Raw genomic sequence first — 19,389 nt, 5'->3', positions numbered from 1 at the left:
TTGACTAGAGTAAACAGCATGGTAGTGGAGATATTATCACCTGATTCTACAAATTGGCCATCTCTTCAGTTCTATACGCCAGCCTCTGTGGTGGGGGTTAGGGAAACAGAGGCGCATCAAGCCGTTTCTGCATTTTGAGGCGCTTCCTATCTTGTAGGGGAGGTTGGCATCAAACCGATCACAATAAAAAGTACAATGATAGCTTGGAGGTCCAGGCTTTGGTTTAAAATTCTGGGAAAAAATAACGAGGCATTAATTTCCATACCAGTTCAATGAAAATTATGAATAGGCCAATACAAACTGTTAGAAAGAGGAGTATGATTTAGGAGTTTGCTCATCTTTCCCACTAGGTCCAAGCAGGCCTTGGCTGTAACCGCATGGGGCTGGGGACACCCAGGAACTTTATGGGAAAGCTTCTTGAGCATGATTTGTGAGTGAGAGTGATTGATGACTTTGGCCCCTTCAGGCTACCTGCCAACGTCTTAAGAGTTATTGCCTTAAATATTAGTTGGTTGTATTTCTCTCCTACTTAAAAATCTGTAATTCTCCCCTTCTACCCCCATTGACTCCTGGATAAAGTTCACCCCCTCTTCTCCTATTCCCTATAAAACTTTTCTTTGTGGTCCAACTGGTCTACTCACTGAACCCCAAAGTCAGGGGACCTTGTAATCATCCGGGTCTCCTTGCTTTTGCTCATGCTAGTCCCTCTCCTGGAATGCCTTTTCCGCTTCTCTTGACTGGTCTAACTAGTGTACAACCTTCAGGCCAGCCAAAATGATTCCCTAAAAACTCCAACCTGATGTGACCTCTCGCCTCTGACAGGTCTTGTATTATCTGTTTGCAGGACAACGCAGCCCAATGACCATGGTGACCCTTCCTCATGGCCTTGACCTACCATTTTATTTTATTTTACTTTTTAAAATAGGTTTTTATCAATTTTGAGAGAGAGAGAGAGAGAGAGAGAGAGAGAGAGAGAGAGAGAGAGGAGAGAGAGAGAGCTGGAAACATCAATGTGAGAGAAACACTGATTGGCTGCCTCCTGCACGCCCCCTACTGGGGACTGAGCCTGAAACCCTGGGCATATGCTCTGACCCTGGGAATTAAACCACAACCTCCTGGTTCATAGGTCAATGCTCAACCACTGAGTCACAGGGGTCGGGCTTGACCTGCCATTTTAATGTGTCCTGTCACTCAGCTTTCTGGGAAAACCTGTGTCCCCAAGAAGACCTTGAACTAACCTGGAGGGTTGGGCTGGGTGTCCCGAGAAGTGGCCTGTGGACCTTTTTTCTTTTTTTGGGGGGGGGGGGGGCGGGGGGGAGCCTCATTGCTTTCCTCCGTGATGTGATTCATTGGGCCAACCTGGAAATGAGAGGGAGCTGTTCCCTTCATCTCTTTACGAAATTTCGGCACATTTGGCGCCTCGAATATTGAACAGAATCAAGCCTGCTGCTTGGGGGAAAGAGGCAGCATTTTTCACTGCTGAGAATACATTTCTCCAAGTTCCTTTTCTTTTTAAGGAAAGCAGTACATCAAGGGGGAGGAAAGAGCCTTTATGTGACTCTGCTTGTTTTTCTGGGAACAGTGAGCAGAAGCTGGCCTTGGTCCCAAAGAAGGAAAGAAAATGCTTTTCAAAATGCGAACGGCCTTGCAAACTCGAGATCCGTGTGTGGTATGTGTCCTGATGTGTGTGTGTCTCAATGTCTGGTCATACTGTTCTTGAACTTTCCATAAGTGGAAAACAGACCTGGAATGGTGCAACCAGAACTCCGCAAGGAGCCCAGGCCAGCCCTTCACGGTCCAGGGCAGGAAGTGGGCCTGCACGGAACAGGACTTCTGAGGGACACAGTGATCAGCGGGACCTTGGCTCATCTTTATTTATTTTATTTATTTTATTTTATTTTTTTAAATTTTTATTGATTTCAGAGAGGAAGGGAGAGGAAGAGAGAGATAAAAATGATGAGAAAGAATCATTGATTGGCTGCCTCCTACACGCGCCCTACTGGGAATTGAGCCTGCAACCTAGGCATGTGCCCTTGACTGGAATAGAACCCAGGACCCTTCAGTCTGCAGGCATACGCTCTGTCCACTGAGCCAAACCAGCTAGGGCAGCTGGCTCATCTTTAAAAGGCAGACACGGAACCCACCAGAGTACAGCCTGGCTCCCAAGACCAAGGCTGTGCCCAAGGGGCAAATTACACTGCTCCTTGGCTGTTGCAGCATCAGCAAAAGCAGAAACCACAGCGCTCCCTCCCAGCGCGGCCAGGAGGCCCGGGCCCCAGCCACTGCTGAAAGGCTCCTGTCTGCCTGAGCACCTAGCCCAGACCGCGAACATATCCATTCTCTTCCAAGGCTGCTTTGGTCTCTCCTGCTAGGGCCCTGGCCTTCCTGAGACGGCAAAGAGGAAACGGGAGTGCCCATCAGTTCACAGGGTGTCTGTTGGCACTTTCTCTGGAGAACCTTTAACCTTGGGGTGGGAGGAGACTTGGACTCACAGGGGGTTCAGGTTCAGCGAGAGGAGAGGGATGCTTGGGCCTGGCTCTTGATGGCACCCCCAGCCCCAGCTGGCCCTGGAAACTTGGCCTTCATGCAGGAGAAAGACCTGATGGGGTTCCCAAGGGCTTGCCCCAGGCAAAGGAACCCACTGATTCTGCTTCTGCCTCCCCTGCTCGCCCCCCCCCCCCCCCCCGCCCCGATCCAGCCCATCCAGCTCATCCGGGATCAGAATGCACCAGACTCTTGTCTGGGGGTTGTTAGCTAGCAGCCCTCCAGCTGCCTGGGCTGGTGGAGACAGGGAACTTCCTCAGACAACCTGCTTTGGAGCAAACAGCCACTTCTGGGCTAGACGTGCAGTTTAGCTCCCACTCTGTAATTAAGTGTGAAACAGCAATGAGCAGCTGGGCCCGCGGCTGCCCGGGCACTCGGCTCTCTGCCCGTGTACTGCCCAGCCTGTGTCTGGCCACGTAGCGGCTCAGCTGACCTCACGTCCCTCCCCTCCCCTCCCCTCCCGAGGGGCTGCGGGCTTTACTCCTCGAGATGCTGGGTTGAGGCAGAGAAATAAGGGAGTCTCCTGTGGGCACAGAGCATCAGACGCCCCTCAGGGCCCTCGCCTGGGAGCCCGCTTTCACGCCTGCTAATGGGCCCAGGCCACGGACCCTGTGCAGCTGAACTTCTGGCTGGTTGGTCCTTCCATGATAAAGGGCCAGAGACCAGGGCTTCCCAACTATGGCAGGGTAGGCCCCCTGCCTGAGGCATCAGAATATTGCCTTGGTCTCCAACGTGGGCTCATGGAAGGAGGCGGTCTGGACAGGGCAATCAATGAGGCGCCTGAGGGAGTCCCACAGCCTATCGCAGGGGCCACGGAGAAATGTCTATACAGGATCTCCCCTCTGGAAAGCCCTATGTTCTGTGAGCCCCCTCTTTTAAGGGGCTCAGTGGGACTGATTTCCAACTCCTGAGTGCTTTCTGCGGCTCTAAGAGTCTGAGCAGCCGTTTTAAGCTGCCCCTGAACAGCTGGCTGGGGGGTGGGGAGGGTGAGGAGAGGGAGAGGAGGGGAGTGGGGGGAGGTGAGTGAACAGGAGGAGGCTGACTTTTGAGAAGGATCCGGCCCAAACTTGGGGCTGTGGACACCGGGCCCCCCCCAGTTCTGTGCTTTTGAGGTAACGGTTTGGAGGCCATGTTTTCTGGCACCCTTTAGGAAAGGAAGGAAACTTAAGAATTCAGGCGTTTGGATGAGGGGCTGTGGCCCTCAGAGGGCAGCCTCTCAGCCTGCAGCCCCTCAGCCTGCAGCCCCGCCCAGCCTTCCCACGGGCACCCACTCCCAGGCCTGTGGGGTGGGGGCAGGGAGCACACCCAGCAGCAGTGCCTGCCTGTGTGAGGGAGGGCCAGGTAGAGCTGATAGATGAGAGCCCCCCCACCCCCCCAGCTTCTCAGGAAGTGTTGACAGGTTGGCTGCATTTGAAAGTTTTCGGTGCAGTTTTTTATCAGGCAGAGGAGGGAGGCCTGTCCCCACGGCCCCTCCCTCTTTGTGTTGTGCAGCTCGGGAGACTGAGGCCAGAAGGGCCAAGGGTCCTGCCCGGGTCATGCATCGGGGTAGAGGCTCCTTGGCCCTGAGGTTCTTGGGCAGGAAGCAGGGCTCGCTGCTGCTGAGACCTGGTCGTTTGCTGTGTGGGGCCCTCGACCCTGCTCACAGGCCACCTCTGGGGGGTGGGGGGGTGTCTGGCTGGTCCAACTCTGCACTTACAGGACAGGCCGGGGGCTGCTGTCCAGCATCTCGGTTTGCTCAAGGCCTCAGCCTGACCTCTGGGTCCGGGCAGGGCGTGGCATGGATTCTGGAGTGAGGATTGTGGGTCCGGATGACCGGGGGCTCAGGCAGCCTACAGAAGACTTCCACTGACATGTGAAAGGGATGGAGCGCTGGGCTCTGTCCCAACAGGTCTCATGGCCCGGGGTGCACCCTCTCTCCCCCTTGCTGATTCTCCCTCTCGCCCAGACAACAGTTTGAGCAAACCAAGCAAGCCCTAGCCCTTTTGACTACTTTGTCTGAGGACAAACTTGTAGGCCAAGGGGAAACCCAATTACTGTGCCCCTTTGTCTTTTTTTGAATTCCTCCCTAATCTATCTATTAAGAAACAACCTCGAGAGTGGGAGCCTTGGCGACGACCCCCTCGGCCTCGCCCGGGAGGGAGCGACACTGAGATGGGGCCGGCGGATCGCACTCTCTTTGTGGGCAACCTGGAAACTAAAGTGACCGAGGAGGAGCTCCTTTTCGAGCTTTTCCACCAGGCGGGGCCAGTAATAAAGGTGCAAATGCCAAAACATAAGGATGGTAAACCCAAGCAGTTTGCATTTGTGAATTTCAAACATGAAGTGTCTGTTCCTTATGCAATGAATCTACTTAGTGGAATAAAACGTTTTGGAAGGCCCATCAAAGTTCAGTTTAGATCAGGAAGTAGCCGTGCCTCACAGGATGTTAGTTTGTCATATTCCCAGCATCATGTTGGAAATTCAAGCCCTACCTCCACTTCTCCTAACAGACATGAAAAGACTATGGATAACATGACTCCGTCACCACAGATAATTCAGAGATCTTCCTCTTCTCCAGAAGATTTTCAGAAACAAGCAGTGATGAACAACATTTTGAGACAGATGTCATATGGCGGGAAATTCGGTTCTCCACATCTTGATCAATCAGGGTTTTCCCCATCAGCTCAGTCACATAATCATAGTTATAACCAGTCTTCAAGCTCCCAGTGGTGTCAAGATATACCATCATCACTGCGTAAAGCCAGGCAGAGTTCTCATCCCTACCTAGCAGACAGACCCTGTAGCTGTGAGCAGCATTACAGAGGACACAGAGATGATTACTTCTATGAAGACAGGAATCACGATGGCTGGAGCCATGACCACGATAACAGGAGAGACAGCAGTAGAGCTGGACAGTGGCATTTTCTCGAAACTAACAAGTGTTCAAAGGACATTGTTTTTATAGGGTCATCCTAGGCCCTTAGGACTAAGTTGGTCTGGAAATGTTTTGTTAAAACTGTACAGAGCAGTTTTATAAGATGCCACATTTCTTTATAAAACTTTTAAAACATGTAGCTATAGTCTAATACAGAAATGAGAAGACTTGTGATTACTGTTTTTACATTAATAACCTTTCACCTCAGGGTTTCATGAAGAGGAAAGCGTTCAATACGCAAAAGAAAGTTCCGCAATTTCTAATCGTTTTAGAAATTCAGGAAGGCACGTGTTATATGTATTGGTTGTATCATAAAGCAAATATTTTATTTTTATTTTATTTGTTATTTATTTATTTTTAAATATATTTTATTGATTTTTTTACAGAGAGGAAGGGAGAGAGATAGAGAGTCAGAAACATCGACGAGAGAGAAACATCGACCAGCTGCCTCCTGCACATCTCCCACTGGGGATGTGCCCACAACCCAGGTACATGCCCCTGACAGGAATCGAACCTGGGACCCCTCAGTCCGCAGGCCAACGCTCTATCCACTGAGCCAAACCAGTTTTGGCAATAAAGCAAATATTTTAATGATCTATTCTCCATTGTATTGCAAGAACCTGCTTATTAGTGAATCACATTTTGTGTATATAATAGAAAACATTCAAGTTGGTAGTCTAAAATACAGTAGTATTTTGTTAACAAATGAGAAAATGTAATTTCAATGATTCGTTTTACTAACATTTGAGAAAGATTATTGATAAAGTTTGAGAATAATCATATTGTTTAACTTCATAGAGAATGTAGGTATATAAGGTCTGTAACATGCTCTTTGAGTCTTGTCCTAATTGGATATCAAGTGTAAATCTATACTTCCTATTTCATTCTAAAATATTAGAATTTTCTCATTAAATCATGTTTGACTGAATAACTGAAGTCACTCAGGAAGTTAAATATCTGTAAATGTTTTTTCTTTTTAATTAAAAATTCAGTTTAGTGTAAATTCTCCTTTTTAGGAAGAACAAAAATGCAAATGCAGAGTCAGATAAAATGATTTATGAAAGTATGCTTGTTTGGGAAAGGTTCACAAAGCCTTTAAGTGCTGGCTCTTACTCAGGGTATGTGTGCAAGGACACGTTTTATTATAGGGGTTGTACATGTTGTCTTTCTGTTTGAACATTTGAAAGAGTTAAGTCTTACACTCTGATTTTAAAATGTTCAAATCCTGTTAAAACGTTTATGTATCAAGATGTTTCCCTTTAATTGTAGAACTTTATATACAAATTCACTCCTTGATATATTTGAATCCTTTTCAATAACTATAGCATTTTTATACTGTTACTTTTTAATATATTGAAAACGTAAAAAAAAACCCCAAAAACAACCTCGAGCGGGCTCCTCACTAAATGGGCTTTAAGCAGAGGCATTAGCCACGTGACCCATCCTCCCTCGGGCCAGACACGCAATTTATCTTTCAGCGAAGCACAGGGCGACTTAACACACCAGCCTGAGAACAATGGCCATCGGCCCCATCTGTCCCCATGAGGAGGAAGAGGCAGAGCCAGGGGCTCTGACCCCATTAGGGGCTTCGGGGCAGCTTCCATAATGGTGACAGCTTAACTGAAATGATTTAGTAGAGGCGGCAGGGGAAGGAGGCACACAGGATCGCCAGGGGCTGAGCAGAGCTGGCAAGGGGTGACCCTTTTCATGGAGGAGCCTGTACAGATCGGCTCAGCCTCTTTCTTCTCCCTCAGTGGCAACCCCCCGGCCCCCAAGTCTCCTTCCAGGTGCTGCGAGGAGGAGGGTGTCATGGGCTGTCCACTCCCCTGTGTGGTCCTGGGTGCAGTTTCCGGGGCTGCCCGAAGGGGTGGGGGTGGGGGGTAATATTCCTGTGGTTGGCAGGAGGTTGGCACCTGGGCACTTTGGTGGCACCTATGCACTTGGCCCTGTAGCCGTTGCTGCCCTGCCCCACAACCACTGAATCGTGGGCTGGACCAGGCCACAGACACGGAATTGAGTCCATTCTTTTTTCTTCCCAGAGGAAATGGGTGTAATTGCTCTTCCTCAGCCGGACTTGGGAGAGGGCTGACTATTATGCTGGGACTCGCAGCGCCAGGGCCTGCCCTGGGCCAGGCAGAGTCAGGTTGGGCACACGCTGTGAGCCAGGCTCTTTCTGCCTGGCCCAGGGCGTCACCCTCTGCTCCCTGCTCTGCCCTGGCCCTGTCGCCGGGCCCAGTGCCCAGGGACCTGTTCAGGCTGCAGAGGTGGTACTAGGAGCAGAATTATGAGTAAAGCTTCCCAGAACCACAGAGCCTCAGGAAAAAGAACCACGTAGGAATTTAAAGCGTTCTGATGTCCACGTAAGAAACGTCCAAACCAAGCCAAACTGACGACAATTGCCAGTAAGCAAACTCTCAAAGGATTACGAAAGTGCTCCAGGGAATGGCAGTTCTGCACCTTATTTTATGCATTACAATCAAAGGAGGAGGCAAAAGGGAGAAACAAGAAATCCATTGGTGGTAGATTAGGGAGGCAGGAGAAGGCAAAGGGTCGGGTGGGCGTGGGGAAAGGAGAATCTCTGGGATTGGATAAAAAGTAAAAGGAATAGAAATTATTACGTTGGTGATTCTAGGGTAGTTAACAGTTAATTAACATGATAGCAATAACAGTGAGGGGTTTTGTGCTCTCTGCTCTGGCGCTGAGATTGGCCCTGAGGGGTCTGGAAAAAGGAAATTACGCTGACATTCCAAAGGTTGGTATCACAGATGCAGAAGGACAGCAGACAGGCTCAGTTGAGGTAGAGACTGACCTTTGTCACCCAGCTGGTGTGGCTCAATGGTTGAGCGGCTACTTGTGAACCCAGAGGTCGCAGTTTCAGGGCACATGCCCAGGGTGTGGGCTCCATCCCTGGTATGGGGTGTGCGGGAGGCAGCCTATCAATGACTCTTTCTCATCATTGATGTTTCTATCTCTCTCTCCCCCTTTTTTCCCTCTCTCTGAAATCAATCCTATATAATAAAAGGCTAATATGCAATAGACCGAATGGTAGAACAACTGAACAACCGAACAATCAGTCACTATGATGTGCGCTGACCACCAGGGGCCGTGTGCGGAACATGGCGGTTGTTGGCTGCAGCGGGATGGTGGAGCAGGTGAGCGGGGGCACCAGACTAAGGTGGGGCGCTGGTCACTGTCATTGGGGCAAGCCTCTGGTGGTTACTGAAAATTCTTTGCTCCCATGCAAAGCCGTCCCGCCTGGCACTTGCACCTGCTGTCGGTGCTGGCCCCGCTTGCACCCACTGCTGGTGCCAGTCCTGATCCCTTGGTGCCATCAGCGGGTGCGAGCAGTGGGGGCTTCTCCACCTCCCCCTGCTCCTGAGGGGCGATTGCGGTGGCAGACAGGGGCCAGGGGGCTGCAGCCGGAGGAGCCAGGTGGGGTCACGGAGGATGGGCTGAGACCCGCCCCTGTGCCTACCGCAGCCTCACCACCTACAGTTCCTTTCAAGGGGCACGAATTCGTGCACTGGGCCCCTAGTAAAGATATATTTAAAAAATGAAATTTAAAAAAAGGGTAATAAGCGAGGGTCAGGGTGCCCTGGCTATTCCTGTGAAGACCCAGCTTGGCAAGCCCACCACTGCCTGGGAGGAGCGGTGACTTCCCCTGTGCTCACAGGGGCCAATGCTGACCTCTGGGAAGGATTGTGCTGCTTGATTTTTGCAGACACAGAAGGGCTCGCTCATGCTTGGCTGCACTGCAGGGAGCTCAGGCTCTGGCTTCCTGGGGGCCCCTAGGCCAGGTCCTCAGCTTTTCTGCCCCAAATCCACTCACCACATCTCCAGGCGCGGCCTCCTGTGTCATGGGCCTGACTGGGGCTCCTGGAGATGAGGCAGCCAAAGCTGGGGACGGGGAATCCATAACCGCTGGGCACCGGCCCCGGGAGAGCCCGGCAGGCCAGCCCCAGGAACAGTCTGTCAAAACAGGGCCTCTGATCTTTAGGAGGGAAGGCTCCAAGGCTGACTTTGGGGTCTCCTGACCTGTCCTGGGAGAGGGCTGACCCTGCCAGAAGTCTGTGAGGCCTTAATCCAGCTCTGTGGTCCTGGAACCCCCTCTTCCCGCCCCCTCCCCTCCGCCCAAGGGGCCCTTCCACATTCCGAGTGCTTACTCAGGACGTAGAGGAACAGGCAGCTTCGTCCTAAGGCTTCCCTAGGCTCAGCACCACTGTTTAAGGCCGTCTGGCTGGTCTGATATGCTCAGCTCCAATCTTGTCCAGAGTCACACACACTCCTCTTCCTCCTCCTCCTTCTTTTAAATTTATTGACTTCAGAGAGGGAGAGAGAGATAGAAACATCAATGATGAGAGAGAATCATTGATTGGGTGCCTCTTGCCCACAACCGGGCATGTGCCCTGACCAGGAATCAAACAGTGACCTCCTGGCTCATAGTTCGATGCTCAACCACTGAGCCACATTGGCTGGGATAAAAATTTTTAATTATGAAATGATTAAACATACAGGAAAATTGAGACAATGGTATAATAAATCCCTTATGCCCATTGTCTAGATTTAACAACAATTAATATTCTCTATATTTGTTTCATCTACATTTTTACTTAAGTATTTAGAAACAAACTACTGATACACATTTTACCCTAAACACTTCAGTTTGTATCTCTAAGAATAAGAAGCTTTCTACATGACCATGTCATTGTTGTAGCATCAAAATGAACAATTTCTTAATATTGTCTAACACCAAGTCTGTATTCAAGTTTCTGCAAATGTCACAAAACTGTCTATTGTGGTTGGCTTACTTAAACTAGAATTCAAGCCAGATCCACATGCTGCATTAGGCTGTGAAAACCCTTCGGTCTCTTAAACTAGGTCTGTGCCATCCTTCCCATGGCATAGTCACGTTGGAGAAACCAGGGCAGTTGCCCAGGTCATACCCGGTCTCAGGACCTGTGGGTTCTGTGGGCAGGTGCCAGGAGAGGCCCTGCCCTACCTGGGTCAGGGGAGTCCCCTGCAGGCATCACTGAAGAGGACCAGGGGCACTTCCTTAAAGCCCAGAGATGCTGGCCCTCCTTGGGGAGCTGCTGTGACGTACAAGATCCCCCAGAACAAGAATAAAGGCTTTGAGGCCCTGGCGGTTACACCAGCCCACCAGGGAGAGAAGAATGGGTAGGGGCTCTGGGAAGGACTTTGAAGATGAAGGCCAATGACCCAAGGCCTGTCAGGGCCATGACTCTGGAACCTCTGCTCCCTGTGCGGGCGGGGCCTGCTGGAGCCCTGGCAGCCTCCCGCCCACACTGTTTCCTCTGATGGATGCTGGGCCCTGCCTTGGGCTCTCCGAAGGTCCGCTCCCTGGGAGCAGCTTCTCTTCTGGCTCCAGTGTGTAGCAGCTGCTGTGGCAGCTGTGACGTTGTCCAGACCCCTTCCCTGCTCCCCATGGGGCTGCATCTCCCGCCCCACCCCCCACCACCTCCTTACTTAACCCGCTCTCCAGGCTGCTCCCAGGCCTGTGGCTCTGCGCATGTTCACTGCCAACAAACAGGATTTCTCAAATCAGTCTGGCTACTGGCATCACAGGGGAGGCCAGGCGTGGCTCGGGAGGAACTTGTAAAGCAAGGCTGTAAATGAAGAGATAGCATTTCCCCCCGTTAGATGGGAAAAAATAATGTAAAGGTTATAACCTCCAGTGTGGCCAAGGGTGTGGGAAAACAGTCTCTTGCTTTCTTGGAAGAGGATGATTGGCCAGCCTTTAGGAAAAGAAATTGACCACATCTTTCAACATAAAAAATGTGCATGTCTTTTCATCCGTTCTTTCATTCAGCAATATTTCCCGAGTCCCGCTGTGTGTGAACACTGTTCTAGTTGAGTGTTGGGGACACAGCAGTGAATCAGACAGACGAGATATCTGCTCCTGTGAAGCTTGTACTTTAGTGGGGAAAGCAGATTCTAAGCAAAGCGCAGAGAAGGTAAGCCGCTTGCCCAAGATCACACAGCACGTAGATGTAAAGGTGGAATTCGAGCCCCTGCATTCTGACTCCAGAGTCTGTGCTCTTAAACATCGCACTGCATTAACAGATAGGCCCTGAGATGTTAATGTTCTCTAGGTACGATTTGCTATTTCTAGAAAGTCCCCCCGGGGCATCTTGGCATTCACGGGAGCAAGAACAGCTGGTAATGCCTAGCTCTCGCCTCCTTCTGTGGCTGAGGAACTCGTCTCCCTGTGCTGGGATGGAGAGAGTAATCCCGTCACCGCCCAGCTAATGCCCGCGGTGACACACCGCCACATTGTAGGCCTGGAGGGTTGCTCCAGGATGAGTGAGTCCATTCTAGATTTGGAGCAGGGTTGGGGGGTGGGGGCATTCAGGGAACAGACTACACAAAACTCTTCTCTCTCCCTTACTTCCCATTCTCTTTCTATCTCATTAGGATGAAAAGACAAAAGCAATTCCAAGGAAATGCACCCGAAGTATCCCTTCAGCTCTGCTCATGTCCTGGCAGAAGGCTCACACCACACCACGCTCTGGGTCTGGTGCCCACCTGGAGACAGGTCGGGGCCCGGGGCGCCAGGCACTGCTCTGGGGTCCCCGGGAAGCTCGAGGAGGCCGCATGGGGTGTCTGGCTGAGACGCAGGCTTCACTGGATACTCGTCAAAAGCTTGGCGCGGACACTTCCCTCCTCCAGTGACAGCTCACACTTTGGAAAGCATCAAATGGCTCTGAAATGTGATAATGGCTTCTATCAATTTCTGCACACAGGACGAGATATTCCACAGCAAGGCCATTTGTCTTGGCCTTCTGGAACGGTCTGGGCTTCCAGACTGACAATCCCCCGCTCCCCGGAGCAAGGTCTGGTGGTAGATGGGGCCTAAGTGGATGGGACCATGTGGGGGAGAAGAGCTCGCAGGAACGGCCACCTCTCTGCACTCCATTTGTGGGGTGGGGGAGGGGAGGATTCGGGGACATTCCTTAGCCAGGCAGCAGGCACAGCTGTGACTGCAGCAGCTGCAGAGCCCAGAATGGGTCTGAGCGTGGCCTCTCCCTCCGTAGGCCTGGCAGGCGACCTCCTGCCCCATTGCTGGCTTTGGGTGGTAGGGGCAGGGCTCTCACTCAGGTTTGAGCAGGCGCAGAGGGAGGGGGTGTCTTAGGAGGTACAGGACAGTGAGAACAGAAGTACAGAGGTGGCCGCCTGCCTGGTGTTTGCGGGGAATGAAAGGAGGCCGCGTGGGTTGTTTTGATGCATTTGTGACTGAAGCCTAACTCCTGCCTTGCCTAACTGCTGGGATAGGGTATGCTGGGGGGAGCACACCTGGAGGCCGCGTGGTGATCCCGGTGGGGACCATTTGGGCTGGACAAGGAGGGGTGACGGGAATGGAGAGAAGGGAGCGGTGGACGGTTCGGTGGCTGGGCAGGCACATAGGAGTAGGGCTGTGCTGCTTCCCTCTGTCCTCCATCCTGGTGCAATAATATGCACAAGACCGTCCCTCCCCTGCTGGGAGCTCAGTGAACCCTCAAGTGTCCTGGAGAATGTCTGGGCTTTGTAACCAGGAGCCTAGTGGAGTGTCTCTTAGGAAAGGTGAGGATTCTTCTTGCATGATGTCCTGCAGATTAGGGACGACGGAGCATCCGTCTGAGTGAGTCATTCCTGGGTTGGAATGCTGGGTGGGTCCTTGCCCTGAGCCACTGCTCGGGTGTCCCCAGGCTCTCCCAGCAGCCCTTCACCCAGGCTAGTGGTCGCCAACCAGTGGTCCGCGGACCCCTGGTGGTCCGTGAGGTCCGTAAGGTTGGCGACCGCTGACCTAGGCCATCAGCTGGCAGCCCTGGGTTGTAAGTGTGCGTGGTGTGCTTTAACCCATGGCAGTATTTCCCTATTTATGCTCAGCAGTGTCTCATTTTCAGCTGGTGGGAGCTTATTCAAGTTAGCTCTTGAGTCCTTTGGCACCATCCCACAGTTTTGGTGTTGGTATGACAAGAAGGCTCTTGGACACTTCCTTCGTTGGACCTGAAATCGGCTATTTCTCTAAGTGGCCCTGGTTCCTTTTAGTGGGGCATGGTACTTGGAGACCATAGTCTAGGTGTGTTTGTATCCCTCCAACAATAACATAATACAAACAATTACAAACCACCTAAACAGCAACAGGGAAATAGCTAAGAGTCAATAAGAATTGACTGATTAAATGGCCACTAAGAAGAACACTGCAAAAAAAAAAGGAAACTGTATATCTATATTCAACAACATATAATAACTCTGAAAAAGTGGAATAAATGGTATAAAAGAATATGTATAGTACATTCTAACATATATCTAGTCATGTAAAATACACACATAATCTGGACAGAGACATCTGGTAGGATACATACCACAATGTTAATAGTATACGGTATACAACGATATGCAGCATATAATGGTTTGCAGCATATAATATAGAATAGTATACAGTGTGTAATGGTTTGCAGTGTCTAACAGTATAAAACAGTATACAGTATACAATAGCATACAGTGTATAGCAGTACATAATACATAATAGTATACACTATACAATAGTATGCAATACATAACAAACTTTTAGGGAAAAAAAACATTGGCTAAATCTTCATGATCTAAGGCTAGGCATGGCTCTTAAACTTGACAACAAAAGCTTGACTCATAAAAGCAAAAATTGATGCAGTGGACCTCATCAAAATTGAAAACCTTTGTGCTGGGAAAGACCCTATTAAGAAGGTGAAAAAATAAACTACAAACTGGGAGAAAATATTTGCAAACTACTTAGCCAATGAAAGACTAATACTTAGACTTAAATTTCAACAGTAACACACACACACTTCGGTTAGGAAATGGGTAAAAGACATGAAGAGAGGTTTTCCTAGAAGAGGATAGAGAGGTGAAGAAAAGGCCTAAGGGAATAAGAGAAGCTATTCCTCACCATTAGCCACCAGGGAAATGCAAATTAAAACCACAAGGTGATATTGGACCTGCCTGTCAAAATGGCTAGAATGACAAATACTGACAACACGGTCACACGGCGAGAAAGGGGTCTCCTGGTGCCCAGCCAGAGCTGCTCTGCAGTCACGACAGGGAGGATCCTCCAGGGCAGGCTCGCCTCTGCAGAGTGAGCAGCAGGGTCAGGCTGGCCTCACTCGAGCTGAAAGCCTGGCTCCCGGCCCCACCTCCCTGGACAACTCAGGACCAGCTGCTTCTAAAGTGAAGGATTTCATGGGGACCGCATGACTACTTTCCCTTCTTTCATCTTATTTTACATTCATGCTATTTATGACATAAAGCATATAATATTAAACGGACAGGTGAAAGTTTTAAAATAATCTTTAAAACTGTTTTTTTGTTGTTTTGTTTTGTTAATCCTCACATGAGGATATCTTTCCATTGATTTTTAGAGAAAGTGGAAGGGAGAGGGAGAGACAGAGAGAAACATTGATGTGAGAGAGATAGACACATCAATTGGTTGCCTCCTGCACACATCCCGGCCAGGGCCAGGGAACCTGCAACTGAGGTACATGCCCTTGACCGGAATCGAACCTGGGACTCTTCAGTCTGCAGGCCGATGCTCTATCCACTGCGCCAAACTGGCCAGGGCTAAAGCTATTTTCAATTCAATAAAATAATGGCTTGTCTGTGTGTCAGGCCTATGCTAAACCTTTGTGCGATTACCTGACTGGGCTCCTCCCACCACTGTGTGAGTAGGTAGCTTATTCTCTTTTGACCAAAGGAGAAATGGCTTCAGAGAGAATAAGTTACTTGCCTGAGGTCACACAGCTAACAGTGACAGGATCCAGACGTGAACCCAGCCATACCTCATTCCAGATGCTCCACCCCATGCCGCCTCCAGGCAGAGCAGATAAGATGCCAGTGTCACTGTCGCTAACTCAGGCAAGATTTATTGCTGGGACACACAGACCCGCCTTTCAATGGTAAACACGTTATTCCATTGGCCAGAACTTAGGTGCTTGGGCCCCACCTAACTGCAAGGGAGGGTGGGAAGTGTGGACCCACTGTGTGCCCAGGACACAGGAATTGGTTAACACATAACAGTGTCTCAGCCAAAGCCACTTCCCAGTGATTCCTTTTCATTCTTCACCTCATGCTCAAAGTCGATGTCAGGCTGCCCTGATCAGGATGCAAACCAGCCAAGAACAGAAAAGCTGCTTCTTGTTCTCGGCAGAGCCAGGCAAGGCACCACGCTTCCTGCAGAAATTTAAAGGATATGTTTTTAGTTCCTTTTGTCCCGCATCCTTTCTTGTCCTTACATAGAGAAGCTTTGTGGGTCAGGCTGGGCTGGAGGCTGCACAGGAGTCAAAGAAGCCTCTACTGCCCCCTCCTGCCTGGGCACGGGGCTTATGCACTCCTCACTCTGCTCCATCCCACCGCTGAGCTCCTCGCTCCACTTAGCCAGCCTGCACCACCCAGGCACTGGTACCCACCTCACTGGGCACCCACTTCCCCCCTGTGCCCACCCTGCCAGCCAAGGGCCTGCACAAGTACAACCCGAGGAAGGGTCTCCAGCAGCCCAGGCAGAGGTTCCACGAGTTCTTTGTGCTACCTCCTCTGCCTCCTCTGCCTCTCTGGCCAGGCTAGTCAGCCTATTTCATAGCAACTCAACTCTCAGAGACGTCAGGAACCTGCACTGATTTAATCAAGCAAGTACCCTCTCAAGTGGCAGGAAATGCCTGGACTGTACCCTTCGATGCATGGAGCAGGACTGTTGCCCCAGATTCTGATGTTCGGTCTTTAAAGGCAGCTCGGAGCTCGCCCAGGTGATGCCTGCCTCCCTGCAAGGTTGTATTCCAGAAGCAATGACCCGTCTTGGAGGATCATCTTGGTTCAGCGGTCGCCAGCCGGTGGTCCGTGAGGTCCCTGAAAGGTTGGCGACCGCTGGTTGGTTCATACATTGGATTAGGCATGCTGTGCGCAGAGCTGCGGGCCAGGAAACCCGGTTCCAGGGCTGGCTCAGGTACGGACTCTTTGTGACCCTGGACAAATCCTTTCTGAGCCCTGGGCCTCAGTTTCCTCACCTGTGAAATGGGAATAAGTAATGCCTGTTCTTCCCACCTGGCAAGGTTGTTGTAGACAGTTTTGGGGGGAAATTCTAAAAAGTAGCCAACACATACAGACAGAAGACTGGAGGTCCTGATTGTCCTTGGGGCAGACTGGCCACATGACGCGGTTCTGGGCAGTGACATACAGGCGGGGTGTGCTGGAGGCTCGGAGGACTTTAGCTCTCCTGATTAGAAAACGACAACGGAGCAGACAGGGCTGACCTGGCGCTTCTTCCTTCCTCTTTCTGCCTTGAATTCTGAAGAGATGCCAGGAGCTGGGGTGTCATCTGGGACCATGAAGAGACTTACGGCCTCTCCTAACCAAGTATGACCCCATCTTACTCAGAAACGACTGTGTGTGGGGGTGGGGGGGGTGGGGGGGGTGGTGGTTGTGGTGGTGGTGGTGGTGTCCTTTCCAGCCCAGGGAGACTGACTCTAGAAGTAGACAAATGAGCTCAAGTTCTCTGGGTCTCTGCCTTCCCAACCTTCCCCCCATCATCCTTGGAGAAAGGGCTCCTGGTGGACTCTGGGGTTTATTCTTAGAAAGCTGGTAATATTAAGCAGAGTTTCTATTTTAGAGGAAAATACTTTCACAAGGGATCTTTCAACATTTTCCATTTGATACCTATTTAAGGAAATACCAGACAGTCCCTTCAAACACAGCTTGGGAGAGGAGGCACTCTCCACTCTGCCCCCCCCCCCCCAGCAGGGGGATGTTCTGTGCAGCAGCACTGGCTTCTCAGGGACCACCCTGGCCTGAGGGAATGCCATGGGCCAGCCCTGGTGATCATCTGTCAGGTGATCCCACCCTTATGCTCACTCCTGCCCTCTGGCTGGGTCAGAACCAGAACCAGCAGCAAGTGCCTGCTGGCGACTCCAGGAAGGGCTGGGCACGCCCACAGGGACCCCCGGCCTGCAGTCTCTAGGACCTGTGGACCTTGGACCCTGATCCAAGTCTTCTGGCTTCAGATCCCACCTCCTTGTCTTTGCACAGCATGGTTCCTGAGGACTGAGGACGAGTGAATGCATGGGAGGGAGAAGTAAGAAGGAACAGTCTATGAACTTTGTTAAGTCTTTACCCACTTCCATCACCAGACCCAACCCTGAAGTTCCAGAGGGAAAAGAAGAAACGAAAAGAAAAATGTCACATTTCAAATGGTTCCCACAGTGACTCATCTCAGAAGTGGGGTTTCTTCCTTTTTCAAAATGGAATCAATCCCGTCTTTCATGAAAACAGCCTTTCTTTCCCCCTTTGGCGGCAGCCCTGACCCACCCTTTTTGGCTCTGCAGACGCAGAGAAGGAAGCCAAGGACCAGCTCTCCCCAAGGGCCTGGCGGACCGGCAGGCAGAGCAGGAGGGGGTGCTCTTAAAGGGGAGGAAGCTGGAGGGACCCTCTTGTTTCTTCAGGGGGGCCCTCTACCATTGATAACCTCATCCACGTTGAATTCCAGGCCCTCTCCCCACCCAGGAAGCCCAAACACCAAGCAGGGGACTCTAGAACTCACGCATCTTCTTGGAGCACCCTGGCCAGCAGATGCCCACATGGACTCCATCACCCTGGGGAGACATTTGGGTCTTTCCTCCAGACCCCCACTGGGAAGGTGCGGGGGAGGGAGGTGCGGGAGATCAGTGGACAGTGTAGGCAATGGCTCATGAGGAAGTTTATTCCAATGTCTCTATGTTTTGGGGGGAAGGGATGAAGAAATTCAAATGTCTTCCCTCTGTTTGCCATGGTCTGATGCCCGTTGCAGTGTAGTTAGAATATGTGCCTGTTCGGAGCACTTACCTTGGATGGGAAACTTGAACACGCTTAGGTCCATTTACTCGCCTCATCAGCTTAATCATTTCACGGGACAAGAGATATGTAAGTCCAAGAGGGGCACTTCGCTCTACCCACCCCCCACTGAGTGCCCCCTACCGAAGTTCAAGCTGTGCTGGAAAATGCGCAGAAGCTTTCCCGAGAGACGAGAGGACAGTGTTCTGTGCAGATGTGCACGGGAGCCAGCAAGCGTGGTCTGCTCGGGACCTGGCAATTAATTCAACCCTGCTGGGCAGCGGGAGCCTGTGGAGTGGCAGGGCTGCGGTGGTAAAGGGCGGACCGTGTTAGGTCTCATAAGCTACATGGAGACGTTCAGACGTTATCCAGGGGTGCATGGGCGCTCTGGAAATGACAGAAGGGGGAATGAGCTGCTGAGATGGACGTTTCACAAGAAATCTTAAATCCTCTATCTGAGAGGATAGCTGCAATTTTCCCTTTTCTCCAAGGTCTTAAAATGCTTCTCAGATCATAAGCCGGACTGTGATTGTCCAGGTGACAAAGGATGACTTACCGATCCCCCGTGGGGAGAGAGCCCCGTCCGGCCTGTGTCTCTGGCAGGGCCTGGCGTGATGGGCCACCCAAGCAGATGCCACCGAGAAGGGGCCGGACCCGAACCCCCTTTGTTGACAGTCTTGAGCTAAGTACAGTCTTGGCAACAAAGGATGATGGCCCCAGATGATCTCAGATGTGAGAAGACTCCAGGGGAGAAGAGCTTGTCCTCATTCTTGGGTCATTGAGTTGGGTTGGCTAATGAGTTGGGTTGAGTTTGGACTTGGCCAGAAGAGATAGCAAAGAAGAGAGGAGGAGAAAAGTGGCCCTGCACATGGGGGTGGGCACAGAGGTAGTACTGCCCCTCTCCCTCAGCCTCACCCTTTGTGCTCCAAGACCCTGGGAGCTTTCTCAGGAGGGGCTCAGAGCCCAGAAGAAAGTCCTTCCATTTCCAGAGCTGTAGGCCCACACTCGCCTTTAGCCCACACGACTGCTACCATCTGTCAGTCCAGAGGCTACGGCTGGTGCCAGGCCCTATATCCAGGGGCCTACCACCGTGCTGGCCGCCA

The 19,389-nt window shown here is 51.2% G+C and overlaps 1 protein-coding gene across 1 annotated transcript; it reads left to right on the top strand.

Moving 5' to 3' along the window:
* Positions 1-4,695: 4,695 nt before the first annotated feature.
* LOC132213729 (RNA-binding protein 7-like) lies at positions 4,696-5,639 on the top strand. The gene has a single exon (XM_059660678.1). The coding sequence runs from the start codon at positions 4,696-4,698 to the stop codon at positions 5,497-5,499; it is 804 nt and encodes a 267-aa protein (XP_059516661.1). The 3' UTR covers positions 5,500-5,639.
* The last annotated feature ends 13,750 nt before the right edge of the window (positions 5,640-19,389 follow it).

The sequence above is a fragment of the Myotis daubentonii genome, chromosome 12 (assembly GCF_963259705.1).
Source record: "Myotis daubentonii chromosome 12, mMyoDau2.1, whole genome shotgun sequence".
Classification (NCBI taxonomy): domain Eukaryota; kingdom Metazoa; phylum Chordata; class Mammalia; order Chiroptera; family Vespertilionidae; genus Myotis; species Myotis daubentonii.
This window is presented reverse-complemented; position numbering and strand designations above follow the sequence as displayed.